General features: G+C 34.7%; 1 protein-coding gene across 2 annotated transcripts in view; it reads right to left on the minus strand.

The window, feature by feature from the left end:
- Nucleotides 1-20,401, minus strand: part of LOC138696558 (sortilin-related receptor-like) — a 104,085-nt gene that overhangs the window by 4,458 nt on the left and 79,226 nt on the right. Inside the window, exons 24-31 of one of the 2 annotated variants that reach the window (XM_069821659.1) lie at nt 18,561-18,775; nt 17,858-18,095; nt 15,451-15,708; nt 14,718-14,977; nt 12,847-13,124; nt 10,395-10,591; nt 8,634-8,834; nt 6,927-6,941 (exon numbers count right to left, since the gene is read on the minus strand). In XM_069821659.1, the coding sequence (XP_069677760.1) occupies nt 6,927-6,941; nt 8,634-8,834; nt 10,395-10,591; nt 12,847-13,124; nt 14,718-14,977; nt 15,451-15,708; nt 17,858-18,095; nt 18,561-18,775 (1,662 nt within the window). The remainder of the gene's footprint in view (nt 1-6,926; nt 6,942-8,633; nt 8,835-10,394; nt 10,592-12,846; nt 13,125-14,717; nt 14,978-15,450; nt 15,709-17,857; nt 18,096-18,560; nt 18,776-20,401) is intronic. The other variant, XM_069821660.1, reaches the window with a different exon arrangement.

Consider the following 20,401-nt stretch of genomic DNA (forward strand, 5'->3'; position numbering starts at 1 on the left):
AACATGAAACTATCGAAACCTACACTCATTGTTAATTCGTTTTGGTATTACGTATGTATTTATTTTCTTTTATTTCGAGTAAAAACGAACAAAGCAATCCCCCCCCCCCCCAAAAACATTCAACAATAAGAGGTTATGGAAGTTTTCTACTAGTATTTATTCCATACTTAATTTTATTATATTATTTTTTCTTCTTCTTTTGTTTAATTCTGACTAAAAATGAGCAAGATTAACCCCAAAAAAACACTCAATAATGAGAGATCAAGTTCACCCACAAATACGCAACATTTACAATTATGCAAGCAATAAACGGGGAAATCTTTTGCCAAACAAATTTAGACATTTTCATACCTCCAATTAAAACATACATGATTGCCCAAAAAACAACTTTTAAGGTAGACTCAACACGAAGTAGGTACATGGTCAACTTCAGCAACCAACTAGCCATATTTATTTAATGCTTTCCCATTAACAAGTGATTTTGACAAAGATACGCCAGACTATTGTAAGGTTACTTAAAGTATTACTGAAGATTCAATATTTGTCTTCATCTTTTATACCCAGCATATTAAGACTCCATCTTGTGGAACAAGAAGTTACACTGCAGTTTACGAATTTCAAAACTTATACTGTGTCATGTTGCTGTTTATATTCAAATTCAGGCCTACTGTCTCTTGTTGTTAATAGTATGTACTTATGATACCAATTCAGAAATAAACTATTGGTCATTATTTATTAAATAATAACTAAAATTAAAAATCATCATCATCATCATCATCATCATCATCATCAAACAGGCTCTCTAGAAAATGTAAGGAAATTATTATTCATAAAATAAAGCATTAAGTATTCAACATAGAGAGACCATACTTACTTATAAATGGCTTTTAGAGAACTCAGAGATTCATTGACGCCATCACATAAACTCGCCATCAGTCCCTATCCTGAGCAAGATTAATCCAGTCCCTAGCATCATATCTCACCTCCCTCAAATCCATTTTAATATTATCATCATCCTCCCATCTACGTCTCGGCCTCCCCAAAAGTCTTTTTCCCTCAGATCTTCCAACTGACACTCTACAAGCATTTCTGGATTCACCCATACACGATGCCCTGCCCATTTCAAACGTCTGGATTTAATATTCCTAATTATGTTAGGTGATGAATACAATGCATGCAGTTCTGCATTAAGTAACTTTCTCCATTCTCCTGTAACTTCATCCCTCTTACCTCCAAATATTTTTCTAAGCCTTATTCTCGAACACTCTTAACCTCTGTTCCTCTCTCAAAGTGAGAGTCCAAGTTTCACAACCATACATAACAACCAGTAATATAACTGTTTTATAAATTCTAACTTTCAGTTTTTTTGAAAGCAGACTAGATGACAAAAGCTTCTCAACCGAATAATAGCGGACATTTTCAATACATAATAGTAAACACATTTCAGAGAAAGTTAGTCTATACTTACTTCTACTTACAAATGGCTTTTAAGGAACCCGGAGGTTTATTGCCAGCCTCACTTAAGCCTGCCATCGGTCCCTATCCAGAGCAAGATTAATCCAGTTCATACTATCATAATCCCCGTACACAAATCCATCTTAATATTATCCTCTCATCTACGGCCTGGCCTCCCCAAAGGTCTTTTTCCCTCCGGTCTCTCAACTAACACTCTACATATGTGGACAAATTATTAACAAAATTGACGATTTTTATAATTCTGTTTACAAAATTTGACTTTTCAATTTCTACTACCGTACAGTTGAAAATTTTGCATATTTCTATCATTACAGTAGACAGAAATATGCAAAAATGTTAACTGTAGTTCAAATTGAAGAGTTAAATTTTGTAAAAATATATAATAAAAATCTTCAATTTTGCTAATAATTTGTAAATTAGCAAAAATGTCAACTACAGTCTAAATTGAAGAGTCAAATTTTGTAAAACTATAAAATAAAAACCTTCAGTTTTGCTAATAATTTGGAAATATCCAAAATTTCAACTATATTCCAAATTGAAGAATCGAATTTTGTAAAAATATATAATAAAAATCTTCAGTTTTGCTAATAATTTGTAAATACGCAAAAATATCGAATGTAGTCCAAATTGAAGAGTTAAATTTTCTAAAAATATACAATACAAATCTTCAATTTTGCTAGTAATTTGGAAAAACGCAAAAATTTCAACTGTAGTCTAAACTGAAGAATCATATTTTGTAAAAATATATTTAAAAAATCTTCAATTTTGCTAATAATTTGTCCACGTCTGTATATGCATTTCTGGATTCGCCCAAACATACTACATGTCCTGCCCATCTCAGACGTCTGGATTTAATGTTCCTAATTATGTCAGGTGAAGAATACAATGCATGCAGTTCTGCACTGTGTAACTTTCTCCATTCTCCTGTAACTTCATCCCTCTTAGCCCCAAATATTTTCCTAAGCACCTTATTCTCAAACACCTGTTTCACTCTATTAGACAAAAAATCAAACAAGAAAAATTTCATCAGATTGGTGCAACTATAAAAAATTCGCCTAAAATATCTTACTGATTCCACATCTGAATTCATTGTAGAATATGCTGGCAACTGACAAATCTCTAATCTTCACTAGCACTTTAAATAACTTCAATAAACACTCGAGATACACAATTGGAATGAGTTTCAAAAATTTAAAAAATGCACAAAGAATGTTCCTTATTACCTAAAAAAAATGATAATTTAATACTAGTTAACTCAAAAGACGTACATTTCCAATTACGTACATTTATTTCTAAAATATAATCTTTCAGAAATATTTGCATGGAGGAGACCATGTAAAGGAATAAAACACACACAACATAAAGAAATAGTGTTCATTCAATGAGCATCTATACTAGAAAACTTGTTCCTTTTTTAATTTACACTGAAATTAAATATTGTAGAATGATCATTTGTTTAAAAAGTTGTCCTTTTAACATTTACTTTACTGTAGAAGGAATTTGGCACCTACAGTCTTGAATAATACTACTCTTGAGTTACTGAGGGGAACTACATATATACAGTAACATGTCTGTTCGGTATGGCTAATGATAATGGTATAATAATAACTAATAGCATGGACATTACGACGAAGTGAAGAGAAGCGACTAGAAGCATTTGAAATGTAGATATGGAGAAGAGTGGAGCATGTGAAGCTGTGTTGGAAAGAGTGGGTGAAGAAAGAATAATGCTGAAACTGATCAGGAAAAGGAGAAGGAATTGGCTGGGTCACTGGCTGAGAAGAAACTGCCTATCGAAGGATGCACTGGAAGGAATGCTGAATGGGAGAAGAGTTCGGGGCAGAAGAAGATATCAAATAATAGACGATATTAAGATATATGGATGATATATGGAGACTGAGAAGAAAGCAGAATGCTGGGTTTGCATTAAAATATCTGCCCTTGGGCAGAACACTATGAATGAATGACTAATTAATATCTAATACAAAAAAATAAATGTTCAATATGCGATATATTGATCAATTTTTGCCATATCCATAAAACTAAAAGACATGTTGCTGGAATACCACATATTTTGGCAAATTCTGTAACTAAAATTTAAATGATCTTTAAAAATGATCCGATTATAAATACCAAGCAATAAAAAATTCACAAGAATTCCTAGAATAAGAGTTTCGACTTAGAATGAGAAAAAAATAGGATACACATTTTTATAAATCACACATGTTCATAAACACTCCCAACACCCGAGACCAGATGCCATTTAGTATCTTCACAATAATATCATGCACATTTTTAATTGGAGTAAGAAATGTTAAAATAATTACATAAAATATCATGAATATTCTCCTTAAACGCCTTACAGAAATCCATGGAAGTATAAACAAACATGTATCTATATTAAGAGCAAGAAATGTTTATGAGGTGTGGCTATAAATGTCATAGAACGATTTCATTGTAGCTTTATATCCCCACGTACTTAATGCAAGAGCATTTAATAGTTTTATAAGTTTGTATGTCTTAAAAAGGAATGAATAATGGGAATAGAGTATTTGCGTTTATTCTTAATTACATGTTAAAATATATATTAGGCTACAGAGTACCTGAAAATACCGGTCTCTAATTCCAAGTAAAAGCAACAGTCGCAATTTTCTATACATTCGGCGCATTTTCGACTAATAATTTCTTTTATCTTCCATTCTTATATCTATCTCATTGCATATATGCTATATACTCAAACAGAATACTTTATAAACAATACTTCCAGAGCTTACACAAAATTTAACATTGATTTAATGCTATAGAAACATATTTCCCAAAGAGGTTCAATATACTTCACTGCAACAAGATTATGTATTCAAATTTTCATGTAAGATGGCAAAAGTGATCTATACAGTTGATAGTTGTGAAAGGAAGAGGGGAGACTGTTAGATCAATGACCAAAAATAGTAAGTAGAATTCATGTCTCTGTTCTGAAGCTCTTGTGGGACTTTTTAATCAGTAATTTAAACACGTTGTAACAACTGCGAGGTTATCTAGTGTCAATCGAATTGGTGATAGTGAGATGGTATCTGGAGAGAAAAGTCAGAGGATTCGCCATCAGATTACCTGACATTCACCTTACAGTTTGGTAAAATTTCGGAAATAATTCAACTAGACAATGAGCCCAAGCAGCATTCGAATGCACGCCAGAGCGCAACCTTATATCAGTAGGCAAACACACTATTGTCTGAGCTACAACAGTGGTCTCCTGTGAGGTAAGGTATGGAATAAAGGGAAATGTACCAAGTAGGGAGGTAAAGATACACAACTGATGATGATTAGGAGTCCATTCTTTTTCACTTTATGCCATTATAGCATGACATCCTTCTAGGGGCATAAGCAGAGCCAGTATTTACGGAGATCGCGAAAATCACGACATAATAGATATACAATAGATTTTTATTAATCTTTACAAATTACGTGATTCTGATTAATAATATGGGGATAAAACGATCGCGACAAATCGCGAAATAGAGTTCTAAAGCGAAATATGAACACATTCGTTAATTATTACGATTGCGTCGTTTTATAGCGAATTTCATATTCCGAGTTCTTTTTACGGATTTTTTTTTCACATGGTAGACCTATTCCAGGTATTCTGAATTAGTGAACTCAAAAAAAGGAGAATTCAACGTTTCACTAATCATTTGAAAGTGTTAATTTGAGGGCTGCAAGTTTTTTTCGTTTTTAATGAATGTGTGTTAAATAGTCTCAATTCAACAAATATTGTCTATTGCCTATACTGCACTTTTACCAGAATCCAGCGAACCTTTAATGTTATTTGGAAAGTAATATTCATACCGAGTTAATACTCTAATTCAAAAATAATTGTATTTTCCAAACTTTCCATTAATCTCCGCAAAGAGTACAAATCAATCTCCAACAATCTCCGTCAACACCAATATTTAAAAAAAAACAAATGATAAAATTAATCTCCATAAATATCTGCCCCTGGGCATAAGATTGTAATATGAACAATACCTACCAATGAGGGAAATTTCATGTGTCTTACTTCTACACTGTAGTACTAATTTGATCAGTAATAACTGATAACTTATCCATTACAATTTAATAGATTTTTATTTCTATAATGCAGTACGGGCTTTAATTTGTAGTAACTGATAATCACTTTCTAGTCATTACTCATCATCATCATCATCATCATCATCATCCTCTTATAGTTTCTCCTTTTGGAAGGTTGGTTCCAAATATGCCTCCATTCGTCTCTGTCTTCCCAAGCTTTTTTCCTGTTTATTTCATCCCACTTATATTCCCGTTCTTGTAAGTTCTTCTGAATTTTATCTATCCATCTTTCTCGTGGTCTTCCCATTGGTCGTCTTCCTTTCATTTTTAAATTTAATACTTTCTTTGGTAGCCGTTCCCTTTCCATTCTTTCAAGGTGCCCACACCATTGTAATCTCTTATTTTCTAATTGTGTTGTTAATTTTTCAACCTTCAGAGTTTCCCTGATTATATAGTTTCGTATCCTGTCTCTTCATGTCTTCTGTACAATACCTCGCAGGATTTTCATCTCTGAGGCTTGAATTCTAGTCAGATAAAACTATTATTTTTTGGGGTGCTATAATATCATCTAGATGTTTCGGCCTTTCTCTGAACCAACAGTAGAATCTCACATTGTAGATATCCGTAACCATGTGGTCAGCACCATGCAAAGCCACCACAGAGATGTCACACGACAAGTACAAGACAAGAGACAAACACCAAGTTCCATAGAATAGAGACAAATCTTCACAAACGCCAGGAATCAAACTATGGACCCCTTGATTGGGAAGTGTATGCACTATTTACTGAGCTATGGTGTCAGACATGAAACTAACACCATATTATACACATAAAGTTCTATGAAAATTTTAAAATTAATATATGATATTTTATTTAAAAAATATATGATAAATAATTTAATAATAACATATGGTATTTAATTCCACAGACTTTATAGCCATACCTTATGCAAGTAATTTCTCACTACGCAAATCTACAATAATGAAAGACAGGTTAAGTATACCTCCACGGATGGAAAAATGTCGAGTTTCAATGCAAACTGTGATTGGGAGAAGGAATCATGCGGCTGTATATTATAAATTAATTATCATAATTTCATGCTAATTCTCTCTAAATGGGGATACAAATTCCATTCTCTTTCTTTCCTACACCTTCTTAACTTGAACAAACTTAACAAATTGTAAATAGTTACGTCTATATGTAATTTTATACAGGGTTATTAAGTTAAAGAGTTTATATACGTATGTACCTACTTAGAGCCACCAATATTCATTCAAGGAGTTCCCAAAAGCCATAACACCAGTTCCTACAATCCCTGCAAGCACCTAGTTAACACAGACCCATTTAAAAAAACGGAAAAATATTACCATACGGCTTTAGCTTACCCAAAAAATCTCCAACTGAAAGACGAAAGAAAAAACGAAAATGTTTTACTTCTTAAACATCAGCACAAGATTAAGTATGGTTTATTTTCATTCAATTTAATATAATAGAATAACTACTTTGAAAGTCCTCAATTAAAAACAACAAGATAACTGAATGCCAACTATTGTACAGAGCTATTATCATACGTCCCAGAAAAGAGCGGCAGGCCAGTTGGCCATGCCCTGCATGGTTTCCACTGAGCGCATAACCATTTCTCCAGCACTTCTCCAATATATAACAGTACTATCAATAAATGTTCAATAATTTGAACTTACCATGCTCACAGTCGTTGCTGAAAATGGCCCCCGTTTGCCACCACACACAACTGACATCTTCTGATAAAGGAATGAACAACACTCTGAGGTTCCACATCATTGATAGCTTGGATTTCTTCTTGCATATAGTCTTTTAGTTCATCTATAGAATGAGGATTTTTCCTATAAACCCTACCTTTTAGTGTTCCCCATAAATAAAAGTCACAGGATGTTTCATCTGGGCTTCGTGGAGGCCTCAAATTATTACTGATTAGTCTCGTACCGAAAATACGCCTAAATTCCCTCATTGACACGGCAGCTGTATGAGCAGTGGCAGAATCTTGTTGGAAATAAACTGACAATCGTTCCGCATAAGAACACTACGTTTTCTGCTTGGTTTTCGATTCTTCACTGAGCCTATTTCTTTAAATCTTTTAGCTAGTCGTCTAATTGTTTTGGCAGAAGACACAGGTCTGTTTGGAAACTTTATTCGAAATTTTCGTCTTGTTTTCGCACACGGCCTTCTGCCTTTTATGTACGTATTGTACATATACACACACGTTCACACAATGAGAATTTGTTGCTAGGCATTACCTAAATACATAATAATCACTAAACTTTAAACACTAACGTTGTACACTTGAAGAATCGAGATTTTCATTACACGACTTCTAAACACACTGAATGCCATATGGCGACTGGGAGCTTGATTGCGTGAGATAAATGGTTAGTGCGCGGCAGAAACCATTCAGGGCACGGCTGGCCGACTGGCCGCTCTTTTCTGGGACATATGATAATAACAGCTCTGTACAACCACTCTTCACAATTATGACAAGTTATCAAAAGACACTTCCCTGTTAGATGGCAAGATAAATTACTCACTAGGCCAGTATGACTCAATATGTTAAAAGACTGCTTAATTTTCCCTGGTATCAATATACATCGAGTCCATTTATAATTAGAAAGTGATTATAACACCTGACAATGCAATGCGTTATTGGCTCTTATATCATCTCCTCCCATATCAGCTGAGTCAACCTGTCAGGAAAGCAGTAGCATTCATGAAAATCCTATCATTTTAGCTGAATGGTTCAGTAAAGTATTAAGCAGAAGACTTTCTAGTGAAAACTTATTTACAGAAAAAAAATATATAATATGGTAAGTGCCAATAACTTATAGCATTGATATGAGCTGTAGTCAGTCTCAAATCAGAAATGGGCTTTTCTGTATTAAGCAAATTACTTAACATACTAGTTTCGGCCCATGTTTGTTTTCATACCCTTTACATATTTATACTACTACAGAATTCATACAATTACAGAATAAAGATCAAAGGATAACCACAAGTTACTTTAGCAAGACATATGCCTCAAATGCTTTGTTGTAACACAGAGAAGACAGAAATGAACTTACCCAGCCCGTCTCCACCAGAGAAAGTAGCTGCACCAGACCGGGTATCATAATGACTGTTGGCAAAGGACACAAAACTACGCTGCAGACGGCGATGCCTTAGCACAAAGAAGGCCAAAGCACCACATAGTGCCAGCACAACCAGGACAACAGGCACAACTACACTCACGATGTTTCGTGTGTTCAATACGGCCTTCCAGGAGCCTGCAAAATAAAATATTATAATCAGCAATCACACGAAGGTAAACAGAGTCTAGTGTCTGTGGTAGTGGTGGGTTTTCTGTAGATTTTGAATGTGAGTTTGTTGTCAACTTTTGTTATTGTGATGTCTAGGAAAGATGTATAACAAAAATTTTGTTGAACATAACCTCCAAATGAAACTGACTTGACTGTCCAATATTTTGTCTTTAGGTTTTATAAAAAAAAAATTATAATAAGAGTTATCCATAAAATTTAATGATTATGGGCTGCAATTAAGTTAGTATGAGCTATTCCATCTCAAATCGACCGAAATATAGAGAAAATTGACCTTACAATTTCTAAATACAATGAAACTTTTTTTGTACGTAAAGAACTGTGATACAATGTTTTGTGCAAAGTTTGAGGCATCAGAACTTCATAGTGTTTAAATTTAAAATATTTAAATTTATCGTATTTTCATAAAATTAGCAACTTTAAACTGTTGTAGCTCCGAAACCCTTTCACCCAATGATCAAAATCATGGTTTATTTTGATGCTGAGAAATTAAAGTTTATATTCACATATAAACAAATTTTCTTACTTTTTATGGAAATGGAGAAATTTAGATTTTTCCTCATTAAGATGGCTTTGCCACCGAAAAAATATTTTAAAAATATATAGTTAGATTCCGCATTGAAAGTACAAATAAACACATTTTTTTACTGATGGTATGTTGATAAGAAAGTATTGAAAATATCAAATAAAGAAAATAAATAGTACGCGCGTGAACTAACCAGCTGACTGTGACACGGGAGCTAGCTGAGACAAGCAAGGCCAGAAGACAAAACACGTGATGTTTCGTCTAACAGCGCATGGCTGTGCTAGCTTTATCACAGGTTTTCATAAACACTGGAGTAAAATGACGCCCAACGCTCGCTTATCTTCAGCTCTCGGCCAGTGCATGCGGTACTGCACCGTTCAAGTCTAGGCATGTGAAAATTATTTATTTAATACCCTCGAAACTTATTGCTGTACCACTAAGCAAACAATGCCGAATTCTTCTTAATAATGCACGGTTTTTTCTCAATTTTTTTTTACAATTTTACAAATGAGCAAAAAGCCTAAAAGTAAGTAAAATCAGATTATCTGTCGCTCTGTGTACAATAAAAATAAGGATTACTTCTTAACATAACCTACCAAATGTCAGCTTCAAAATAAGCTCCCGTTCAACGTTCTGCAGTAAATGGTTCCAGAGTTCTGAGCGCTAAAATAGGCATGTTTTTATAAAATACGCTAAATTTGTCGCTCAATAATACGAAAACCGTTTGACTTTCGACAGTATATTTTTGCAAATGCACTCTCCTCAGCACCTTGTATAAGTAGAGAAAAAATTAGAGTATAAAAAAATTCGAGGTTTTTTACTGATCGATTTCATATGAAATAGCCCGTATGTACAAATCCCTGGAACTGACACTAATGTGTACTATCAGGAAGAAATAAAAATGAATATTAAATTTTTATATTAAAACAAATTTCCATTTGAAAAAAGGTTGTTCTTTGTAATCATACATGATGTTTACTCACCCAATGGCATCTCAACAGAGCTGACTTCCGATATGCTTGAGCGATAGCCATCGCTTGTTTCTAGCATTACAGCAAAGGAATAGATGGTGCCTTCTTGCACATTATCCAGTATGAATGGAGGGCTTGAAGTATTGTATTGAGAAGCTGTGCTTACATTCAATTCATGTCCTTGGGACACTAGCACAATGTATCTGTACCTGCAACAGGCACCATTAAAACCAGACTATGAATTTTGTTCGTGATCCATACCTAACTGAACACTTTCCTTTCAATCTAATTTCAATTTACGTAAAAAATGAGATGCAATTCTGCTTGTTGCTCTTTTATTTTTAAGAATTCGGTTATGGTGATGGTTGTTTGCAAATTATTTCAGATATATTTAATTAAAACATTTCTGGAACTCTACCACACTGAAATAGAATGACACCTAATTTTCGCGAATGATTTTTTTTCACCGATTTCTACTAATTAAGTCAGAGAATTGAAATTTTTATAGGTATGAACGAGACTTGCTGTTTTACGATCGCGAATTTTGCTCGTTTTATTCCATTTTTGCGAATTTGGAAATTTTTTGCATTAAATGCGATTTTTTTTACGAATATCACTGAATGGTACATTCATTGGTCACGAAATTCCATTATTATTTTCGACAATGAAACATTCAAAATAAGTAGAAAATGAGTTTGTCTTTTATGTTTTATCATTTGGAAAGCATGTCTGCTCAGCTGTGAAAAATGAAAATTTGTGTGTTGTGCATGCGCAATGCTTACATTCTTTACACACCAACACAGTAAGAAGAAATGTGTAAAAGATAGTCACAAAATTTTCAGCAAGAGTAAGCATCGAAAGAAAAATGCATTTCGATAATTCGGCAGCCAAGAGGCCTGTCATAGTGTGCAAATGAACATGGGCCTAATTTTTCTGATATGCACTTGACACTTTCTTCATATAGTGTATAACCAGCCCCATTAATACCGGAAAAACCTACAAGGAAATGAGTGTTTTATTACCAATTTTTTAAAAGTGATTTCCTTGTCTAAATTCAAATTTTTTCTTCATGATTTACATGTTTAAATACGTACTTTTTCCACGATTTTTACGAAATTTAAGTACTGTAACGACTTTTTTTCGCCATTTACATATTTAAACAGCGACTTTATTTCGCGAACTTCAGCAATTTTATTTACCGACTTTGATGTATTTTATTCACTGTTTTATGATATCCCTATCATGGTACTATACTGATACACTACTCATGGTAGTATATACATATATTTGGAGTACACTTAGACCGAGAATCAATGACATGGAGAACATTTGTAGGCATCAGTTATAGCGTGGTTGTCTTACAATGCAAGTCACAAACCATCCCCTGAAACAGGGGACCAGTGTACTTATTTTTATCTATAGTGATGATGTTTTCTAATTACTGACATGATATAACTTATAAGTTAATTCTAAACTAATTACAGAAGGAGATCATTCTCCACCCTATGTACCTTATCTACATTTTATAACATTAAATTTACTTCTGCAGATTCTCCAATTCGACTATGAAACAATAAAGTCACAATAATACCATTTTATAAACATCTCTATAACGCTAACTATTAACACCTGTTCAAATCTTTTATACAGAGAGAACCAAACAAGACTTTATGGCAGGTTTGCTGAATGGCTAATGGTAAGTAGCAGGTCATTGGCCACATATTGTTAGTCCTTCACGTAGGGTTGTTGGCAAGAAGCTTTTGAAGTAAGTTGTTGTCTTGTTATAGTGTGAAGAGGGTTAGGGTTAGAATCATGGTTATGTACACAACTGAGCAGAGAATGTTTATTGTCGAAACTTATATATTAAAGAAGAAGTCTTACGATAGGTGTTTACGAAAATTTCGCATACATTTTCCTGATGCTGTAAGGCCTTCGATTTTTATTGTGGAGAAATTTAAAACAAAAAGTATCTAGAAGAAATCCACGAACACTTGAGGACATGCAGAACGAAATCCAGAAAGTGATAATTAAATTACACAATAAGAGTTGCAATGAATTTCACAAAACTTTCTTCGGAGATGCCAGGAGTACTTGGATCAAAACGGGCATCACTTTCAGCAGTTCCTATGATATTCATGTAAGACTGAGAAAGGGAATTTATCTTCAACTTGCTTATTTGTGTCTTATGTTGCCGAGAAAATTTAATTTAATTTATCTTCAATTCTTTAATTTATGTTTCCACAATCCTTCTGCGGGGTGACTGAAATTAATGCGGCCGATGCACCTTCCAGATCCCGGTAACCGTGGTATCCCGTGACACGCTAAAATCCCATAAATTCTTGTTTGGTTCTCTCTGTATCTATTATTTCAATACCAAATTATTTGTAATTGAATTAAACAGTTATATAGTACAACAATTATTCAGTGTTTGTCGCAGAAACTCGTTAATAATAAAAGAACTTACGACATATTAGAAATAGCGGTAGGCAGCCCTCTTTCCTTCCAGTATACGATATAACTGCCATTGCGTTCCGGAAGGACCTGAATTTGATGAGGTGGCTGGATTGGAGGAGCTAAATACTCAACAGGTTTCGTAGGACTGGCATTATCACTGTCTGTCTGCACTGTCACCCTGTAATGGCCTCCATAATGAACAGCAAATGAGTGCGACAATTCAGTATTGTCTGTGGGTAGCAAGGTAACTGACGTAGTGAAGTTCAATTGTACCTCCGTAACAGTGATCTGCAACACAGACAGAAACCAGAAAACGCACTATGAATACCTTCTTACCATATTTTATTTACAAGTAAAACCACACATATTTCATAGTTCTTTCGTGCATACATGAATGTATGAAGCTCAGTAACTGCAGCATACTATTGTCAAGTCATTAAGTGACTGACTATAATGATGCGAAAATTGTCATAACCAAAGTAATCAGTTGATAATTTTCGATATACAGTAAAACCCCGATAAGATGCTGTTCAAGGGACCAGGTATAAAACACGTATTAACCAGGACCGCATATTAGGCGGGTATACTAATTTTGACTTCTATACAGTATCTATTAGCATTTTTCTTTATTGAAATACATGATTCATGAAAGGTAATACAGTATTACTCCATTATGTAATTTACTGTACTGTACGTCAAAAACATTTACAATATGTACTGTACTTAATTCTTTCGAAAAAAAAAAAAAGCCATTTATAGTTGTTTGCTGTGTGCGTGTTCTCCAAGTCCTCATGTTTACCACACTTCAGTTTCTACGATTACATCCTCCCGACGTCGCAGCTGTAGTGATTGAGTCGCGATTTTTTATTATCATTCTTAATGTCAATGATGGGATTTCTAATGCATCAGAGAGTTGTTTCTGAGTAAGAGTATTGTTCTCATCGTACTTTCGTAAGATTTCCAATTTTTCCCACACAGAAAGGGCTTTTCGTTTAACACTCATTGTAATCACATTCACACACACTTCAATACACAAAAGGGCAACAAACTGCCCAGCAAAAATTTCCAGAATTTTATTACGGCCGAGTGAGGAATGTTGTTTGAGAGAGAGGTTAGCAAGAGGGTGAGGTATTGTAATTGTACGTAGGCTTTAACCACACAGATAAGGAGTCGAATAAGAGAGCATAACAAGAGGGTGAGTATATTAAGGTATGAAGTATGAAGATTTAAATGCGCAGGTAAAGGGTCGAATACCAATACTTTTCAGGTTAATGGCACCAGTGAGTTCAATGACCAAGATGTGTCATTGCTGTTACAGTACATTGCTGAAAATTACATCGAAAATATTCCACAAAAACAGCGTATTATGCGGGACTTGAGCACAACAAACGGGGTATTTTATAAAAGCGTTATATATGAAATGTGCAGGGACTGGACAAAAAAAAAAGTATATTACACGGGATAGCATAATAAGCGGGCGTGTCTTATCGAGGTTTTACTGTATTCGAACAGATCTGCCTGACCTTCCAAGTTAAAAGTAAAAAGTTTAGTGTAACATAATGCACCTAACAAATAGTCAGTCAGACTTATGTTACGAAATTCAGAAAATTCAGCCATCACAGAACAAATAAGTTCCTTCAAAACAGGTTTATAACACTAAAAGCTGTTAACAGAACATAAGAATTAAGTCATAAAGTTATTTGTGATATGATAAGGCATGCAGAATGGTGTATGAGTAATGTGATTCAAGTAATACAGTAAACCTCTCTTATCCGCAGAATCTGAAATTCACTTTCTACCAGTTTTTAGGCAGATAAAGTTACATATAAACACAAAAACGACGATAAATACAAACAGGACGAAATATTACAGTAATCATACCATGTAACCAATCTTGTCGCTCATAGCAGGGCAAGATGATCGCCACCACACGAACATTAGTGTCTCATTGTGAGGATCTTGAGAGACAGTCAGATTCTTTGGTGCTGCATTCACGTTGAATTTTGTTACCAATGAGGGTGGATTGGCAGAAAATGGACCAACACCAAGTGGACCCACAAGACCCACAGCAAAGATGTAGGATTCACATGCTTCCAATTTAGTCAAAGTGGCGTTTGTGTCAAACGTTTTCATTTTTGGTCCTAAACAGAAAAAAATCACCAATTTCAAATTATCAATACAAAACAAAATACTTGAACAAATCAGAATTATTCAAAGGTGCTTTTCACATTGTTCAGACTAATATCATTATATAACGTAAAATTGAAATTAATATTATTTTATGTTGTGCCCTCTATCAGAGACAGTATTCTTTTATGTGCTGTAAATCTACAACATGGACTTTACTTCCTTCCTAGAAGAAGCCACAATAAGAATTTTATCGCATTTCAAAATCCAGTGTCCTTGGCCAGGTTTGAACCCACGGACCTGCATGATAGCAGCTGGGCCCAAGAATGACTCTATCATTTATATATACACAATTTCATTAACATAAGCATGTCTGAATATCAGAACATGTCCAAATGAGATAGAGGCATGCAGAATTTCCAATATGTTTACAAATGATAATAACCTGAATCTTATAATTCCAGAGAAATTTGTATTGATCACGTACCTGAAACTAGATCTGACATATTCAGTGCATAGTAGACACCATATTCCCATTTCTCTTTGTATGGATCGTCCTTTGGAGGATCCCAATGAAGGGTAACTGTTGTACCATGAGATTTGGATATATTTGCCACCAATCCTGTGATCTGTGGCAGTGGCTTTCCTACTGTGAATACAGAAATGGTTGATGGTTGGCCAGTGAATGATTTCTTGTATGCTGCCACTTCTATGAAGTATCTTGTGCCAGGAGCAAGGTTTCTCACTGGAAAGAGAACAGAAGGCATTCTAAACATTCACAAATAAGTAGCACTAAAGTCGCAGCTTTAAGGTCAGGACACACATTACTGGGCCATGTCAGGGCCGGAGCCCAGCCATCATTCAGCCGTATTTCGCCCAGTTCATCTAGAAATCACACTTGTCCAGCACTTATCTATGTTCTGGCCGTGTTTTGGCCAATGGCGTTGACTCAGAAGTTTTTCCATTTTGCTTTGAAAGTCGTGATATGTCAGACGGACGGAAAAATGCTCGTTAATTTTCGTAATAGTGAATTGAGAATTACACCATTCTTGTTAGAGGAAGAAGAGGAGGTAGTAATAAGAAGTTGACAGAAAAGGTTGAAAAGGAAGTGGTTACACAGCCATCCATATTCTACTGCTCTAGTATCGGCTAATGGAAACTACAAGGTTCAAATGTGCAAAGTGTCTAGGTTGTCTAGTTCAGTGGCATTCAATCTATGGTGTATGAAAAAATGTTGACACTTGTTAATTCTTATATAATTTCAATGCAGTTTGAGGGTACGATGGGGAAAAAGAAATTTATTTTGAGGTTACGCTAACAAAAAAAAAAAAAATGGAACACCACTGGTCTAGTTGATGAACATAACTTGGATGGCAGCACTGCTACCTTCAGTTCACAAAAGTAAACGATTGAATGGCTGCTCTTAACAAGTAGCAGACTAGGCAAGAAAAGTGGGTCATGACAATCTTGTAACAGTACAGCAAACTATAAATAACAGAGACGTTATTATGAATGTGCAGTATCTTAATAATTGAGAATGGCAAGGTGATGTATAGTAGCTATTAAGTAGTAAGAGTATACATTCAACGAAACATTGTTATAAAATGCTCAGCAAAATTGCAGAAATAGTGTTTGTTTTCAAGTGAATTTTAGCTGTACCACTTTTAATTTTGCTAAAACAGTATTCACAAATGCACAGTAGGTATTCTCAAAAGCGACACACGAACGCATGCATGCATGCACACAAAACCATACATCTCTTTAAAATAAACTGCTGAAGGCAATGAGAGATTATCATTTAAATGGTTTTGGATTAACAGGAAATCATACCGGTAATACAAGGTGGAGCATTTTCATCAAATTACTTTTAAAGCGTGATAAAACTTTATGGTGTGAATCAAATACCTACTTAAACAATGTAATAGTTTTAATAGTTTATTTATACTTTTGGATATTGTTTCAAATACTCACACAAGAAAAAATCTGAAGCTGTCAAATTAGGAGAATGTGGTAGCCATGGAATATCACCAGATTAGAAAATGATGCATCTGGGAAAGAACCTCTGCAAAGTCTGCAAAAGTGGGCCTATGTGACGACATAGTGTCCTCCCATAGATTACTGATATTCGAGAACTGAAGAACAAGATTCGGCATGAAATTGTATTCGAGAGCTGAAGAACAGGATTCAACATGAAATTGTATTTGAGAGCTGAAGAACAAGATTCAGCATGAAATTGAGGACCGTTTTTGCAAAACTTGCTGACTGAAAAAACTAAATTTTACAGGAGACACCAAAAAAACTGGATGGAGACAAGTAGATTATAGGTGCAACCATCACACTTTGACACACTATAATGAAGAGAAATAATTCAATTTTACTAAGATAACTTTAACATTGTGTAGAGGCCTGCTTTATGTTAACGAATCCACCAAAATCTCAATTTTGCAAATTTTGCAGTTAGCAATTGTATTCGACAGCTGAAGAACAAGATTCGACATGAAATTGTATTCGAGAGCAGAAAAAACGAGATTCAGCGTAAAATTAAACACATTGGTCAGGAGTTGGGTTTGTGACATGACAAGTTTTCAGAAGCGATTTCAGCAAATCCAAGTAGAAGTCACCTGAAGGATATGGCTTCAAGAGCATAAATAAGTTATTAAGTTGTTTAAGTACATATTATTTGATTCCTTTTTAAAAGTTTTACTACACTTTAAAAACACTTTACTGAAAATGCTCCACCTTGTAGGTACATAAACTTCCATGTTCTATACTATTCTTTCATGTAAATATCCTGATTGGAAAGCAATCTTTATATTTTAACCAAAAGTGTTTTAACATTTGAAATATATACTGGAACATTAGTTGCATACAGTATTAGATACCTAAAGCCTTACCTGTAATAGTGTTTGTCTTGGTGGTGTTTGTTTCCAGGTTGGGATATGGGGGCCTGCATCTGACACTTACATGGTAACCATCTGCCTTCTTCACACTCTTCCAAGTGAGAGAGACACTTCGGTTGCTGATATGTTCCACAACCAATCCTTGAATTGGTTCAATGATGGCATCACCATCAAATGACAAAGTTGCTACTTCTGAACTTCCACTCTCAGATGCTTTGTTCCTTGCCTTTACCTACAAACAATTTACATTTTTGTCGAAATTGACTATATATTATTTTAATGTACCGAAGTACATATGATGTTTTTCCATGCAGATATTCTGTTCCATTATTCTTTCATCGAAATTAACTATGTTAAATATCAATCAACAATATATCTTTGGCCCCATGTCATAAGTTCCTTTCTTTCTTTTTTTTCTTTTTTTTTCCTTTTTTAGTAAAAAAATGTACACTTTATTTTCGAAACTGGTGTGAACTTAACAAATTTACTTCGCAAGTTATTTTTAAGTAAAAGAAAAAATATATTAGGAAATACAACAAATCAGATTGAATTTTTGCTTGTGGAAGCATCATAAAAATAACGAATTAAATTCACACCAGGGGTAATTCATTATAAAGATACCAATAGATAACGCAGGGCATGAAATATTCTCTTGTAAAACAATACTATAGTCAACAAGTGTGTAACTTATACTTACCCAGAAAGAGTAAGTTTCATCAGGGTCAAAGTTACCATCCATGATGAAACTAGTTTTTGAACCATTCTGTGTTTTTTGCATAGGGGGAAGTGGTGGTGTCATAAACACTTGGTAATTGACTATGTTTCCATTTGGTGTTCTAGGAGGTTGCCAGCTTACAAGAACTTGTAAAGCATCCAACTGTTTGACTGTCACATTCCAAGGTGGTGATGGCACTGGAAATATAAAAATCAACATACATGCATTTAAATAATTATCGAAAAATTAATTACTTTAATATTTTAAAATCGGGGTGTAAGGGGTAGTGATGCGCCTCCTATAGCCTCTCCTACCCAATTCCCAACCTCAACCTGCCCATGGTACACCCTGCTTTTAACAGATGAGGATCTGGGGACCGAATCACAGCGGTATAACTGTTTCATCTAAAATGGAGGAAATGCCATTTACATATGTGCTGGCCTATCACAGCACAACAGCGTCCCTCAGCGGCACATGAGGGAAAGGTCGGTGGATCTAAATAACATCTATTTAGTCCTCCCGGCTAGGTCCAAAGGACCCGTTGACCAACAACAGGTGCGGTCCCCCTTGCATAATGGGGGTTTAAGTTGGGTGATGTAACTGCCACATTGTAAAAACTGGTGCCCGTTAAGAAAACAGTTACATGAAAGCCACCACTTGCAAAGAAAGGCACAACAATAAAACAAAAGTCTAAATTTAATTTCTCATATTCCTCAATAAAACGCTACAAAATTTTCTCATTCATACCTACAAGAAATAGAATCAAATGCTAAAGACAAAAAATGGATTACACTACTTTCCAACCCAGATATAATCCCCCAGAGACCAAGGAAAACAGCAGTTGCAGCCTTCAGACTATTGACAAATCATGACTGTCTAGCAAGTCATCTCTACAGAATAGGTACCTCAGCTTCACCAATATGTGTCCTGTGTAACGATCCAGCAGAAATGAATGAAGATCACTTGAAGACCTGTGAAGCATTCAGATCAGAAGAAACTACAGTTCAAAAGTATTGGAAAGCACGACTGCTAATGGCTACAATGCCAGATGCAAGGCACTAGACAACAACAACAACATATTTTAAAATCTACTTTAGGTGCCAACACGTACTTATTTAGAGTTTAAATATCCGAAGTCTACTCATAAATAAAAATAAAACTGTTTGCATAACTCTGGCGCTATTGGCGAGGACAGAGAGATTCACGAAAACCACTTTGTATTTGCTTCAACTAATCTTAATTAATATCTCTGAAAATGAATTTCCGAACTTAAAAAAAGGACAGCAACTGAGAGAAATCCTAAGAAAATTTTCATGGAGTTAACTGCCACATAAGGACAAAGGAGTCAGTTTTTATGTGGAATGTCCTAAGACAAATTCCTGGATATTCAATAAAAAAAAGGCTTATCATCTGAATATATATTAATGCGGTGAAGATGTCATGCAACCTTTCTGCAGTATAGTCAGTCCCAGGTAGAGCATTCAACACAGCCCATTCCACCACCCAGGCTGTGAAGAGACAAACATTAGGACATGTGTTGGGTTTCTGCTGAAAGACTGAGTTATGCAGAACAACTGCCATCACAAGGTAAGGACAATGCTTGCTGATATCCTAAGCCAACAAGGATTAGAAAATCCATGAAGAAGTGCATTGTATCTCGGAATATGATTCAACAAGACGAGCAGATATTGTTGTCACTGATAGAAAAAACAACACAGGAACAATACTAGACCTAACTATCAGGTTTGAAAGAGATGCACAACAGCGAAAACTTACTGATGCTGAAAAGATTCTGATCTATGAACTTTGCATTCCTCATTTTA

This window comes from Periplaneta americana, chromosome 3, assembly GCF_040183065.1.
Source record: "Periplaneta americana isolate PAMFEO1 chromosome 3, P.americana_PAMFEO1_priV1, whole genome shotgun sequence".
Classification (NCBI taxonomy): domain Eukaryota; kingdom Metazoa; phylum Arthropoda; class Insecta; order Blattodea; family Blattidae; genus Periplaneta; species Periplaneta americana.